Source organism: Dendrobates tinctorius, unplaced genomic scaffold (genome assembly GCF_039654945.1).
Source record: "Dendrobates tinctorius isolate UK_male_01 unplaced genomic scaffold, ASM3965494v1 ptg000058l, whole genome shotgun sequence".
In the NCBI taxonomy this organism is placed as follows: domain Eukaryota; kingdom Metazoa; phylum Chordata; class Amphibia; order Anura; family Dendrobatidae; genus Dendrobates; species Dendrobates tinctorius.
Genome location: NW_027361726.1, coordinates 834,702 through 849,687, shown reverse-complemented (window position 1 = coordinate 849,687; position 14,986 = coordinate 834,702). Strand labels below are relative to the sequence as shown.

The 14,986-nt window shown below is 46.1% G+C and overlaps 1 protein-coding gene across 1 annotated transcript in view; it reads left to right on the top strand.

Moving 5' to 3' along the window:
• Nucleotides 1-14,986, top strand: part of NID2 (nidogen 2) — a 79,468-nt gene that overhangs the window by 50,875 nt on the left and 13,607 nt on the right. Inside the window, exons 5-12 of the mRNA XM_073577911.1 lie at nucleotides 6-155; nucleotides 2,982-3,227; nucleotides 3,852-4,052; nucleotides 5,927-6,154; nucleotides 8,000-8,146; nucleotides 8,954-9,085; nucleotides 10,689-10,829; nucleotides 12,847-12,972. Coding sequence (XP_073434012.1) covers nucleotides 6-155; nucleotides 2,982-3,227; nucleotides 3,852-4,052; nucleotides 5,927-6,154; nucleotides 8,000-8,146; nucleotides 8,954-9,085; nucleotides 10,689-10,829; nucleotides 12,847-12,972 — 1,371 coding nt within the window. The remainder of the gene's footprint in view (nucleotides 1-5; nucleotides 156-2,981; nucleotides 3,228-3,851; nucleotides 4,053-5,926; nucleotides 6,155-7,999; nucleotides 8,147-8,953; nucleotides 9,086-10,688; nucleotides 10,830-12,846; nucleotides 12,973-14,986) is intronic.

The window sequence follows — 14,986 nt, the reverse complement described above, 5'->3', positions numbered from 1 at the left end:
CCTAGTGCTCACTTTTAACCCCGTGAGACGAGAGACCTGCGAGAGGACACCTGGTTACTGCTCACAATACGCCTTCTGCAGGGACTACGCAACAGGATTCTGCTGTCACTGCCTGGATAACTACTACGGCAATGGGGTGCACTGCCTGCCCAAAGGTAATGGCTGACTTACATGCACCAGGCACAAACTTCAATGGCAGTCTGCTCATTAATTTACAGAAGAGTAGAGAATAATGATAATGTGTTATAGGAGTATCTTCAGCATGCTCAGGTGTTATAGGAGTATCTTCAGCGTGCTCCGATGTTACAGAAGTATCTTCAGTGTGCTTGAGTGTTATAGGAATATCTTCAGCGTGCTCGAGTGTTATAGGAGTATCTTCAGCATGCTCGAATGTTATAGGAGTCTCTTCAGCGTGCTCGGGTGTTATAAGAGTATCGTCAGCGTATTTGAGTCTTATAGGTGTATCTTCAGCATGCTCTGGTGTTATAGGAGTATCTTCAGTGTGCTTGGTTGTTATAGGAGTATCTTCACCATGCTCAAGTGTTATAGGAGTATCTTCAGCGTGCTCGGATGTTATAGAAGTATCTTCAGTGTGCTTGAGTGTTATAGGAGTATCTTCAGTGTGCTTGGATGTTTTAGAAGTATCTTCAGCGTGCTTGAGTGTTATAGGAGTATCATCAGCGTGCTCTGTTGTTATAGGAGTATCTTCAGCATGCTCGGGTGTTATAGGAGTATTTTCTGCATGCTCAGATGTTATAGGAGTATCTTCAGCGTGCTCGGGTGTTATAGGAGTATCTTCACTGTGCTCGAGTGTTATAGAAGTATCTTCAGCGTGCTTGAGTGTTATAGGAGTATCTTCAGCATGCTTGAGTGTTATAGGAGTATCTTCAGCGTGCTCGGGCGTTATAAGAGTATCTTCAGCGTACTTGAGTCTTATAAGAGTATCTTCAGCATGCTATGGTGTTATAGGAGTATCTTCAGTGTGTTTGGATGTTATAGGAGTATTTTCAGCATGCTCGGGTTTATAGGAGCATCTTCACTGTGCTCAAGTGTTATAGGAGTATCTTCAGCGTGCTCGGATGTTATAGAAGTATCTTCAGCGTGCTTGAGTGTTATAGGAGTATCTTCAGCGTGCTCGGATGTTATAGAAGTATCTTCAGCAGGCTCGAGTGTTATAGGAGTATCTTCAGCATGCTCTGGTGTTATAGGAGTATCTTCAGCGTGCTCGAGTGTTATAGGAGTATCTTCACCGTGCTTGAGTGTTATAGGAGTATTTTCAGCATGCTCTGGTGTTATAGGAGTATCTTCAGCGTGCTTGGGTGTTATAGGAGTATCTTCACCGTGCTCGAGTGTTATAGGAGTATCTTCAGCGTGCTCGGATGTTATAGAAGTATCTTCAGCATGCTTGAGTGTTATAGGAGTATCTTCAGCATGCTTGAGTGTTATAGGAATATCTTCAGCGTGCTCTGATGTTATAGAAGTATCTTCAGCGTGCTTGAGTGTTATAGGAGTATCATCAGCGTACTCGAGTGTTATAGGAGTATCTTGAGCGTGCTCTGGTGTTATAGCAGTATCTTTAGCGTGCTCGGGTGTTATAAGAGTATTTTCAGCATGCTCGGGTGTTATAGGAGTATCTTCATTGTGCTGGGTGTTATAGGAGTATCTTCACCATGCTTGAGTGTCCTAGGAGTATCTTCAGTGTGCTAGGATGTTGTAGAAGTATCTTCAGCGTGCTTGAGTGTTATAGGAGTATATTCAGCTTGTTTGGGTGTTATAGGAGTATCTTGAACGTACATGAGTGTTATAGGAGTATCTTCAGCGTGCTGGGTGTTATAGGAGTATCTTCACCATGCTTGAGTGTTCTAGGAGTATCTTCAGCGTGCTAGGCTGTTGTAGAAGTATCTTTAGCGTGCTTGAGTGTTATAGGAGTATATTCAGCTTGTTCGGGTGTTATAGGAGTATCTTCAACGTACTTGAGTGTTATAGGAGTATCTTCAGCGTGCTCTGGTGTCATAGGAGTATCTTCAGCGTGCTCAGGTGTTATAGGAGTATTTCCAGCATGTTCGGGTGTTATAGGAGTATCTTCACCGTGCTCGAGTGTTATAGGAGTATCTTCAGCGTGCTCGAGTGTTATAGGAGTAACTTCAGCGTGTTCGTGTGTTATAGGAATATCTTCAGCATACTTGAGTGTTATAGGAGTATCTTTAGCGTGCTCTGGTGCTATAGGAGTATTTTCAGCGTGCTCGGGTGTTATAGGAGTATTTCCTGCATGGTCGGGTGTTATAGGAGTATCTTCACAGTGCTCGAGTGTTATAGGAGTATCTTCAGCATGCTCGAGTGTTATAGAAGTATCTTCAGCGTGCTCGGATAATATGTTCGAGTCCCTTCGGCTGCATGTTTTGCGGCTTTTAGGCAATCCCTGCATGTGTCGTGTCTAACAGCCGCAGAACATGCAGCCGCAGGGACTTGAACATTTTATCCGAACATGCTGAAGTCTCTCGGATAACACCCGGGCGTGCTCGGATAACACCCTAGCATGGTCAGATTACTAGTGAGGAGCGAACATGCTCGGATAATGTGTTGAGAACCCTTTTGCATTGGCCAATAATTTGCACGTTATGAGAGTATATTGATCGTGGCTTGTTGCACTTTTTTACATGCAGCAGCACAATCTGTACGGGGATCTTTAAAACTCTGCAGATTGTACGTTAGTTACTTACAAACCATTTGCTACTTCGCATCAAAAATAGTGCCCCTCCTGGTGTCAGGTATTGCAGTGAATGGAGCTAGACTGTGATACCACACAAAACCTGTGGACAGGGGTGGCACTGTTTTTTGAAGAAAGGTACAATTCATTTGAGGCCACCATGTAAAATTGAGAAACTGATTGCCTTATTGAGGTGGACTAACCAAATGTCAGATCGGATTGCAGCTCCATATTTATGACTTGAACATCACTACATTTGGAATTCTCTCATCAGGTGCTCCACACAGGGTCAATGGTAAAGTGAGCGGGAACCTTCTCGTGGGACAGACGCCGGTCAACTTTGACGGTATTGACCTTCACGCGTACATTGTGGTGAATGACGGAAGAGCTTACACCGCTATCAGTCAGGTGCCGGAGCCCGCGTCCTGGTCGCTGACCCCGCTAACTGCCATCGGAGGACTTTTTGGTTGGCTTTTTGCACTGGAAAAACCTGGATTTCAGAACGGATTCAGCATAACTGGTGAGTTCATGAATCTGAGTCTAAGTGAAATATATCCAATGTAAAACAAAATGACTGGGCATATTTGACTTTAACATGCCCAATCCTACTTTTCCTATAAGAGGTGTCTGCTAGCGATTTACTCCCCCTCTCCCTGTTAAGAACACTCACGGCCGAGGGAACATTCCTTGGGGGATTGGGTGGAATAGCTGACAGCCACTTCTCTGTACCTCCCGTAATACATGCGCCTGCTTGGTTCTGTGGAGCATGTATATTGTAGCTCTGTACTTTCCTTTCCCTGTTGAAAGAAGGATCAGGCATGTTGGTTCAACCTGCCTGATCCGTTTTAACAACATTTGGGGAAGTCAGGAAACTAGATTTTAGAAGTATGGCGTAAACGAATATAATTTTTGCCAACCCAGTTGTTTCTATAAAGGGTGCGACATGCGCCCGCTGCTGATGATTCTGCTCGGACACACTGCAACATCAGTGGAGAAGGGTATAGCTGGGGAACATGGAGCGACCCAGGACACAGACCCCAGATGTAGGAGGACAGGATCTCTCCTTCGACCTGCGCGTTTCCGTCAGGAGTGGAGTGCGACTCAGTCCCTGATTTGGCTGTCTTTTTTTTTTTTTGTCACACAGGAGCAAAGCTTGTCCACAACATTGAAGCCATATTTTCCCCTGGAGAAGAAGTCGTCCACATCACACAAGTCGCAGATGGATTTGATTCTGATAACTACATTCATTTAAGAACGACTATTAAAGGACAAATTCCCTTAATCTCTGAGTCCTCACGGGTCCAGATTGACCCATATTATGAAATCTACCAGTACTCTGGGGCAGGTAATGCTGAAAATACCTGGTGAGCAACATATGAGGGAGAATGAGGGGGAAAGGTACAGAAATCCAACCAGCAGCTCAATAGTCTGCACCATGGAGGCCTGATGTCACATAAAGCACAGGAACGAACAATAAGGACAAGAGGTGACAACAAACACCACCGTCACATCAATAAAATTATGAATAAATGGTTTACATTACACTACTGATCCTGAGTTACATCCTGTATTATACCCCAGAGCTGCACTCACTATTCTGCTGGTGTAGTCACTGTGTACATACATTACATTACTGATCCTGAGTTACATCCTGTATTATACTCCAGAGTTGCACTCACTATTCTGCTGGTGCAGTCACTGTGTACATACATTACATTACTGATCCTGAGTTACATCCTTTATTATACCCTAGAGCTGCACTCACTATTCTGCTGGTGCAGTCACTGTGTACATACATTACATTACTGATCCTGAGTTATATCCTATATTATACTCCAGGGCTGTACTCACTATTCTGCTGGTACAGTCACTGTGTACATACATTACATTACTGATCCTGTACTGATCCTGAGTTACATCCTGTATTATACCCCAGAGCTGCACTCACTATTCTGCTGGTGCAGTCACTGTGTACATACATTACATTGCTGATCCTGATTTACATCCTGTATTATACTCCAGAGCTGCACTCACTATTCTGCTGGTGCAGTCACTGTGTACATACATTACATTACTGATCCTCAGTTACATCCTGTATTATACCCCAGAGCTGCACTCACTATTCTGCTGGTGCAGTCACTGTGTACATACATTACATTACTGATCCTGAGTTACATCCTGTATTATACCCCAGAGCTGCACTCACTATTCTGCTGGTGCAGTCACTGTGTACATACATTACATTACTGATCCTGAGTTACATCCTGTATTATACCCCAGAGCTGCACTCACTATTCTGCTGGTGCAGTCACTGTGTACATACATTACATTACTGATCCTGTACTGATCCTGAGTTACATCCTGTATTATACCCCAGAGCTGCACTCACTATTCTGCTGGTGCAGTCACTGTGTACATACATTACATTACTGATCCTCAGTTACATCCTGTATTATACCCCAGAGCTGCACTCACTATTCTGCTGGTGCAGTCACTGTGTACATACATTACATTACTGATCCTGAGTTACATCCTGTATTATACCCCAGAGCTACACTCACTATTCTGCTGGTGCAGTCACTGTGTACATACATTACATTACTGATCCTGAGTTACATCCTGTATTATACCCCAGAGCTGCACTCACTATTCTGCTGGTGCAGTCACTGTGTACATACATTACATTACTGATCCTGAGTTACATCCTGTATTATACTACAGAGCTGAACTCACTATTCTGCTGGTGTAGTCACTCTGTACATACATTACATTACTGATCCTGAGTTACATCCTGTATTACATTCCAGAGCTGCACTCACTATTCTGCTGGTGCAGTCACTGTGTACATACATTACATTACTGATCCTGAGTTACATCCTGTATTATACCCCAGAGCTGCACTCACTATTCTGCTGGTGCAGTCACTGTGTACATACATTACTGATCCTGAGTTACATCCTGTATTATACTCCAGAGCTGCACTCACTATTCTGCTGGTGCAGTCACCATGTACACACATTACTGATCCTGTACTTTTTCTTTGTTCCCACTTTGGTTTCTTCTGTCTGGTTCTCTTGTTCTTACAAGGATCCGATGGTGAGATAGTTGGGGTGGGAGATCCCTCTTTCCTGGCCCTGCTATGTCGGCCCATCCTCACCCTCTTGGCCGGGTCTGGCTTGGTAATTTCAATGATTTTTGTCTCTTTTTGTTCTCCTCCAGTTGTGACCTCCACGGCTTACAGGGAATACACGGTGACATCTGCCAATAATGAAGTCCAGAGACTGTCTTACCGACTGAGGCAGAATATTACCTACCAGGATTGCGGCCATTCCCAGAGGTTCCCACCCAATGCCCAGAAGCTGGCCGTGGATCGCATGTTTGCCCTTTACAACAAGGACGAGAAAGTCCTCCGCTTCGCTATCACCAGTCACATAGGGTCCGTTCAGGGTAAGTTTAGTAAATCTTTGTTGGATCGTACATTTTAAGTGGATAAAGTGTGGGGTCTGTACGTCTGGGTCTACATTGGGGTCTCTGTGTGCGGTCAGTTCCCACTCCCTGTCACAATCCCAGTGGTTTGATCATTGCCCATAACTGTAGCGATGAGCAGGGCAGACGTGTGACGCAGGCGCCTCTAAAAATCCTCCGGCACTGCCCCTGATGCTAGTTCAAAGCTCTGGAATCGCTATAATCATTTAACCCCCCCCCCCCGCCCGCCCCTTTAATGAAGGCAGCAGATATCACAAGGTTGTAATTTGCCCCTCAACGTCCTCTGGCTTTGTTCTCCTGCCATTGTCGGAGGGTCTTTATCTGGCCTCTTTGTGTCTGGCTGATGAATAGTGGCCCCCGCTCTTCAGGAGACTTTATGGAGCACATTAGGTTTCTTGACTTCGTGACCTGAGAGCTGATGCCAAATTACTCAGGCAGTTACAGGACAGAAAAGGGGCTTTGTTGCATGTAAAAAAAGTTAAGTAGACCCTTCCCCTCTTCCCCTCCCACCCGGGCGCAGAACGAGGCGAAAGACATTCTCCTGCGGGAGGAAACCGAACAAAGGCGACAAGACCCAACACAAAGGAAACCCACCGGAGTACAGGCGAGGGTCACACAGAAAAGGGGCATGGGGGGGTCACTGCAATCTTCTCAGAATTCTTAATCCATTGACTAAACTTACTGATGGCAAGAAGAAGCAACAGCGGATTCTGCTTATAGTTTACAGGGTCTTTCCCATCATTAACGTTATCCCAACCCTAGCAGTGATTGCTGGGAGTCCGACCACTGGGGCCTTCACCGATCCCGAGGAAGCTTCTCAGCTTCCTTCATTGACTATAGCACAAGCAGAAAACGTTAGTGGAGTTCAGCACGACTGCTGGAGATCACCAGAGGATGAACGGAGCCGTGGTTGACTTGTGCTGTCAGAATTCAGCAGTGCCCTAAGGAAGTTACTGATCGCTGGGGGTCCGATCCCGAGAAAGCTTCTTAGCTTCCTTCACTGACGATAGGACGAGCAGAAAAAGTTAATGGAGTTCAGCGCGACTGCTGGAGATCACCAGAGGGTGACCGGAGCCGTAGTGCGCTTGTGCTGTCAGAATTCTGCAGTGCCCTAAGGAAGTTACTGATCGCTGGGGGTCCGATCCCGAGGAAGCTTCTTAGCTTCCTTCATTGACTATAGGACGAGCAGAAAAAGTTAATAGAGTTCAGCGTGACTGCTGGAGATCACCAGAGGGTGACCGAAGCCGTGGTGCGCTTGTGCTGTCAGAATTCAACAGTGGCCGCACATGTCAATGCCGAATTCTCCGGAGCAGTGGGAATCTACAGAGGGAACCCCCAAGCCAACGGCCAGGCGATATTCCTTGCATTAAACATATCTTATTGCCTACAGGGTTGACCACTACGTGCTCCTCTACGTGGCATGTTCTTTTCCTTTTTGTTTTCAGTCTCCGAATGGAAGTGTTCACATTGTTACAATTGTCTCCAGTATTGCTCCTCCTCTGGAAGCTCCAATTGATTGTTTGCTACAATGTATCAGAGCAGGAGAAACTGTCTCCAGGACTTGACAGTTGTAGTAAATGCTCAGCTGCCAGAATGGTTTTGTTCCTTTGCTTCAAATCCAGGCTTCGTTTCCGAGCTTTGTGAGATTGCAGCTCTCCTTTCCCAAAAGATTCTTCTCATTGTGAGTCTCTGTGCCAGGAGTCTTTGGGTGGGTCTAGAGGGCCCAGGCCCCCCGCAAAAACGAGGTGAGCAAACAGCCTGAGAGGTTTTGCACTTTTTGCCCAGCTTCATTTGTTTTGCCCCCAGATTCTTCTCAGGAGCCCACACAAGGGAGCCCCTGCTACGATGGCACGCACCTGTGCGACACGCGAGCCCAGTGTCGTCCGTCGTCCGGACAGAATTACACCTGCGTCTGTGCGACCGGCTACCATGGAGATGGCAGAGATTGCACCGGTAAGTCTAACCGCAGATCCCCCTGACTTGTCCACCTTCCTGTGAGGGGCTCTCTCTTGTGCTCAGTGTCGCCCCCTGCTGGCTCTAATGATGCAGCCCGGTAGAGATTTCCTATCATTCTGCCGTATATTGTGGCTATAGAGCCTTCGTTTCCATACCCTCGTCTGAAGCCACGTGCCACGCTCCCCTTCACCAGCGCTGCCATGCTGAACACATGTGCTGCTCTCACCGGCTCACATGCAGCAATCGAGGCCGGTCAGTCCAAACTGGTATCACTGCTCCTGTGCACCCCTGATGGGAAGACATGAGAACCACCCTTTAAGTGCTAGAAATACTAATGTATTTACAAAACTTATAAGAACGGGACAATTTTTATGAAAAAAAATTAATAATCATTTTTTTTATGAGGCACAGATACTTGAATGAGTTTCAAAGTTTGATACTCATATTCAAGAAAGTGGACAATTCCTTTATTATTTTACAAACTCACCCTCCCTGGGGATAGTAGTGACTCCCTGCCGATTCTCCGGCCTCGGCCTGTGTCACCGCTCTCTCCAGTCACCGAGGTCATAGTCATGTGCCGTCTAATCCTGCTCAGCTGAACTGATTGGCGAGAACATTGATGCGCTATTGCTGTGATATCTCCGCTGAGATCTACAGTCTAAAAAATTTCTGAATTATGGGACAGTCCACACCACAATGTCAGTTCTGCAATCAAACACTCCACAAGCAGATCCATAGATTACGGCTTATGGGCGGCACAATCCCACTATGTAATGCGTGGATTTCATTGTGTTCTCTCCCAAGATGTGGATGAATGTGAGACCGGAGTCGCCAACTGTGGCCGCAACACTCAGTGTCTGAACCTGCCTGGCAGCTACAAGTGCGAGTGTCAGCCGCGATACGAGTTTTCAGCTGATGGACAGAACTGCATACCATGTGAGTGCCATGATCATGTGTATAATCCAGAACTGCACTCATTATTCTGCTGGTGCAGTCACTGTGTGCATACATTACATTACTGATACGAAGTTACATCCTGTATTATACCCCAGAGCTGCACTCACTATTCTGCTGGTGCAGTCACTGTGTACATACATTACATTACTGATCCTGAGTTACATCCTGTATTATACTCCAGAGCTACACTCACTATTCTGCTGGTGCAGTCACTGTGTGCATACATTACATTACTGATGCGAAGTTACATCCTGTATTATACCCCAGAGCTGCACTCACTATTCTGCTGGTGCAGTCACTGTGTACACACATTACATTACTGATCCTGAGTTAAATCCTGTATTATACTCCAGAGCTGCATTCACTATTCTGCTGGTACAGTCACTGTGTACATACATTACATTACTGATTCTGAGTTACATCCTGTATTATACTCCAGAGCTGCACTCACTATTCTGCTGGTGCAGTCACTGTGTACACACATTACATTACTAATCCTGAGTTACATCCTGTATTATACACCAGAGCTGCACTCATTATTCTGCTGGTGCAGTCACTGTGTGCATACATTACATTACTGATGCGAAGTTACATCCTGTATTATACTCCAGAGCTGCACTCACTATTCTGCTGGTGCAGTCACTGTGTACATACATTACATTACTGATGCGAAGTTACATCCTGTATTATACCCCAGAGCTGCACTCACTATTCTGCTGGTGCAGTCACTGTGTACATACATTACATTACTGATCCTGAGTTACATCCTGTATTATACCCCAGAGCTGCACTCACTATTCTGCTGGTGCAGTCACTGTGTACATACATTACATTACTGATCCTGAGTTACCTCCTATATTATATCCCAGAGCTGCACTCACTATTCTGCTGGTTATTATAAAACAGGAGAAGCACAGGAGTGTTTAAAATGTACAAAAAAGCTTTATTAGCACCTAAAATATTACATACTAATCACACACAAACAAGTGCAAAATAAGGACACACAGTAGTGGTTCTCTGCAGAAGTGTATAATTACAGAAGGTTCAGATACAGGTCAGAAAATTCTTTATGGTAAGGTATACTATGTAAGTTTGTATCCCTTTAATTATATACTACCTCGGATTGGAAAAACATTACATAAATCTCCCATATCAAAAAGAATCATTACTATCTCTTCAGAGGTACAAACACCCAGTAAGATGCGTGTATACTAATAGGAGCATGTATAACCTTACCCAGTCTCAGAAACACCACCGCAGCATAAGAACCAAACTTACTGAGGTAGTATCTAATTAAAGGGATACAAACTTGCATAGTAGATACACTCCTGTGCTTCGCCTGTTTTATAATGCTCATTTTGGAGTGTTTTTTTCTGTGGCTCTGTCCACATATCACTATGAGTCTGGGTTTTCTGGTATTAAACTATTCTGCTGGTGTACATACAGCGTGTAACTCCATGATGATGGCCCGGTTGCAGTTTGGCCACAGTTGGGTTGGTTAATATGATGGATCTTGTCTCTGTTCTCCTTGTTGGGCGGCTGTATACACAGGATTTTATTATTCTTCCATCTTTCTCCGTAGCGGGGGTCTCATTTTCTAACCCCTGTGAGGATGGCACACATGGCTGTGACACGACCACATCTCAGTGCGTACCACGTGGCGATGGCGTCTTTACGTGTGAATGCTTCCCTGGTTACACGAGGAGCGAACAGACTTGCATCGGTAAGAATACATAATGTCTACCAAATCTACACTCCAGCCCCTTGTAATAAATGGGCTTCATAGCTCCGACATGAAGGTTCTTATGTCATGGTTCAGTGGTTATGTGTTCCGGTGAATACGCAGGTTCTATATGCCCGGCCTCTTCCTGGGTGGCAGGATCTCTTGGCTAAGCTATTGCTTAGGCAGAGATTAATCCCCATAAAACCCCAAATTCTGCTTGTATAGGTCATGGAGCTGCGCTGGCACTATATGGGACCCTCCATGTAGTTTTCACCATTAATATGCGGTCCATGGTGCTAGATAAAAGCTCAGGCACAAGGATGAGGCCACTTCAATAAACTTTCAAGGAAATTCTAAGGAAACAAATGATCCCTCTGAGCCTCAAGGTGCAGATTTCAGACAAACCCACAACACAGCAGCCATTGTCCTCTGGTTCCTGTGTGAGCGCTTTCATCTTTTAATTGGTCGCCCCAAGGCATGAAAAGAAGAAAAGGAAGAAAAAATGTGACTGTGACTCCCAAACTTCCACAGTCTGACTGCAGTCAGGGGTCCAGGACAAGCTCCTGTGTGAATGTGAGGTGATTTATGAAGGGCTCTGTCATGCCGATGGCAGGGGTTCGGGAGAAGCTCCTGTGTGAATGTGAGGTGATCTGTGAGGGCCTCTGTCATGTCGATGGACTCTGAGTCGTTCACTGGCTGGTGACTGGACAATGTGGCTCTCACTGACTGGTGACTAGACTCTGAGGCTCTTACTGGATCTCTGACTGGCTATCTGCCCAACAACTCCTTCAGTGCAGCAGCCCAGGTAGAAACACGTTAAGCACCCCACTAAGTGTTGATTCTCAATAATAAGCGGGGGATTACACAACTCTATACTTTTAGAGTTGGGATTTGGATTTACACAAGCACCATCATTCCCGATTAATGGCACGTGTGCAGTAAGGTCCTGTTGCTGTTGGGCGAGCCGGACCCGGGAGCGCCTGCGTGAGATTTCAGGTGGCGGAGCAGAAGAGTGACCTGTCTTTCCCAGCCAGGTTTCCTGCAAGTGACAAACCCCTCATCTTCAAAGTTCAAATAAAGCCCCCAGCACTTGTAGCTTATGCTTCTCTTAAGTTTAGACTGTCTCAGCGTGTTTCCACAAACAGTCGCCAATACTGCACCTCTCCAAGGATCCTCCGTGTAAGGAGCACATTGGATTAGTGACCATGATTGGTGGAGTTTTTTTGCCCTTTCTTGACTCTATTCCCAGCCCATGTGGCCACCATAAGACCATGGTGCAGTTCTGAAAGAAAGCAGACCCTCCTTCAGGGCTGAACATGTTTAATCTCCTGCTCTGACTTACTAATTGTATGTTTGAAAAGTTTAAAAAGAAACCGGGCAGATGTTAGAGTCCTTAATGCGTCGTCCCTTTGAATTCTGATGAAAGACAGAGGAGAAATTAGTTCCCAGGGTCTAAAAAGCCACAGGTTATTATTGAGTGTAGCATCAGCTGGAGATTATAAACCATGCTGTAATCCCTTCTCAGGATCGGTTGAGACCCCCAGACCAGTCATAGAACGAGAGGTCTCTTCACTGAAATATGCAGTCCTGTGATTCCACTAAAGGGGGATCTTGTGGCAACTGGTCCTTCTGCCCTGATATCTGGAAACATGGCTGCCATATGCTGGTGAAACAACTGTCTGATGACTCGCTGGTCTTACCTAATTTCCAGGACATCCTACAAGAGCAGTGGAGCTTCGGATGGTCTCAGCAGTAGTTCATATCCGTTGCCAGATGCTATTAAAGGAGATTGTCCAGTGCCATCTTTTACTGCCTAATCTAACACAGCACCTTACATTGACATGTAATTAACAAGTAATCTAACCACTTTACTTTGGCTGCCGCCTGCTCAGTGCTGGTCCGGACTGTGACGACATCTCCCATGTCCTGGGATTTCCCCAGCCTTGCTCCTGTGGTTGACTTTCACATCTGTCTGCCCTAGAAATGTGAATCCATTTTCTCTCATTTTCCCTTTCAGATGTGAACGAGTGTACAGAGCGCAGGTGCCATCCAGATGCTACGTGCACCAACACCCCCGGGTCATTTTCATGTGATTGCAACCACGGTTTTACGGGTGACGGCTTCCAGTGTATACAGGCCCCAGGTACGGAAATCATAGCTGCTCCTCCATGTGCTTCCAATTATCTGGAAATGTCAAATGGTGCGCTCTGATGTGTAACATGTGTGTGGGAGAGACCCTATATTATCTCATGTCATTCATGGATTTTTGGCATTAGTAGTAGAGATGGGCGAACCTGAACAGTAAAGTTCGGCGTCCATACCGAACACCTACTGTTCAGGCACGGACACCAAACACTGACTTCACCAGGAAGTCTGTGTTACTGTTTGGGTTCGGCCCCCCTGCCACATTAGGTGTTTGTTGCACTGTCATGTTCATGACAGCGCGGCGAATACCGCTTCTGAACGGCAGTAAAATCATCATCACCGGTCAGACAGCCACAGTTCCTACACTTTCAAATGAGAGCATGAGCCTGCAGCTGTGATCGGAGGCATAAAGTTTACCTCCAGTTACTGGTGTCAGCTGATGGGACTAGTGCTGCCGCTAATAACACTTAATTAGAAAGCAGCCTCCACCTGCTCTCACTAAAAAATTAAAAAATAAAAATTATACAGCGTGGGCTCCCCTGTATTTTTCATAACCAGCTAGGCAAAACTGACAGCTGGGGGCTGCAACCCTCAACCAGCCTTGCTGAAGCAGGCAGCTATCAAGAATAGGGGGGTCCCCACACTGTATTTTTTAATTATTTAAATAAATAATTTAAATTTAAAAACCGGCGTGGGGTCCCCTCCATTTTTGACAACCAGCCTTGCTAAAGCTGACAGCTGGGGGCTGGTATTCTCAGGCTGGCAAGTGGTCATGGATATTGCCCCCCCTTTCTAAAAGTAACAGCCCACAGCCACCCCAGAAAAGGCGCATCTATTTGATGCGCCAATTCTGGCGCTTTGCCCGTTCTTTCCGCTTGCCCTGTAGCGGTGGCAAGTGGGGTTCATATTTGTGGGGATGATGTCACCTTTGTATTGACCGGTGACATCAAGCTCACAGATTATAAGACACCTATCCTCTGACGCCTCTCCATTAGTAGACAGAAGGCGTTGGATGATGGGCGTAGTAGTCCCATCAGCGGACACCAGTGACCGGAGGTAAACTTTATACTTCCGATTACAGCTGCATGCTCACATAATTGGGTACCAGAATAGTACCCGGACTCGAACCCCAAACTTTTTTTTTTTAACTGTTCGGGCGGACCCGAACATCCAGGGGTCCTCCCATCTCTAGTCAGCGGTTCATTAAACTGATGCAAGGATTGGTCTACGTCAGTGGTTGCCAACCTTTCTGACCTTGAGAACTACATTCAGATTAGACAGAGGGTCGCGAGCCACATTCAGCACTGAGAGAGGGGCGCGAGCCACATCCAGCTCCCATCTCCTTCAATGTAGTGTCAACCAAAGCCCCCAATACAGGTATAATGATAACCAAAGCTTTTCCACAGAAATCACTCCAAAGCAGTACACTGAGATCCAGGGGTTCCCACAATGCCCCCATTCAGTATTCTCCCATCAGGGACTCCCAGCACACCGTCACATCCAGCTTTGAGCACTTCCTCTAACAGGTACTCCAGAGTACCACACCTAAAACATCTCTAAACCCCTAAGACCAGTATATGTCCACCCAGATCTGCACTTCTGTGCAGGGCTACTCACAAAATTTACCGTTTTGAGATGTGCTCTTCGTACTTGTTTACTAGACCTGAAGCTGATGCACCAAGCTGGAAGACAGTCGCGAGCCACAATTCATGGGACCGCATGTCACATGTGTGGCTCCCAAGCAACAGGTTTGGGACCCCTGGTCTATGTAGTGGATTGATCTTTCAGATCCATTCATTTCTGGTAGGGCAAATAGCATTGGGTCATCAGTTCGGGGGTCTTCACCACTCCATGTAATGCTGCGTACTAAAAACTTGCCTGGATGTCAATTTGAGACAACTTTACAAAAGTGTGAGCCTAATAGGTTATAGCAGACCTGGGGAAACTGGAGCCAAGGCTACATCCCGGACGTTTGACTGTTTCCATGGGGCCTGCGGCCAGTTATGGGCTGC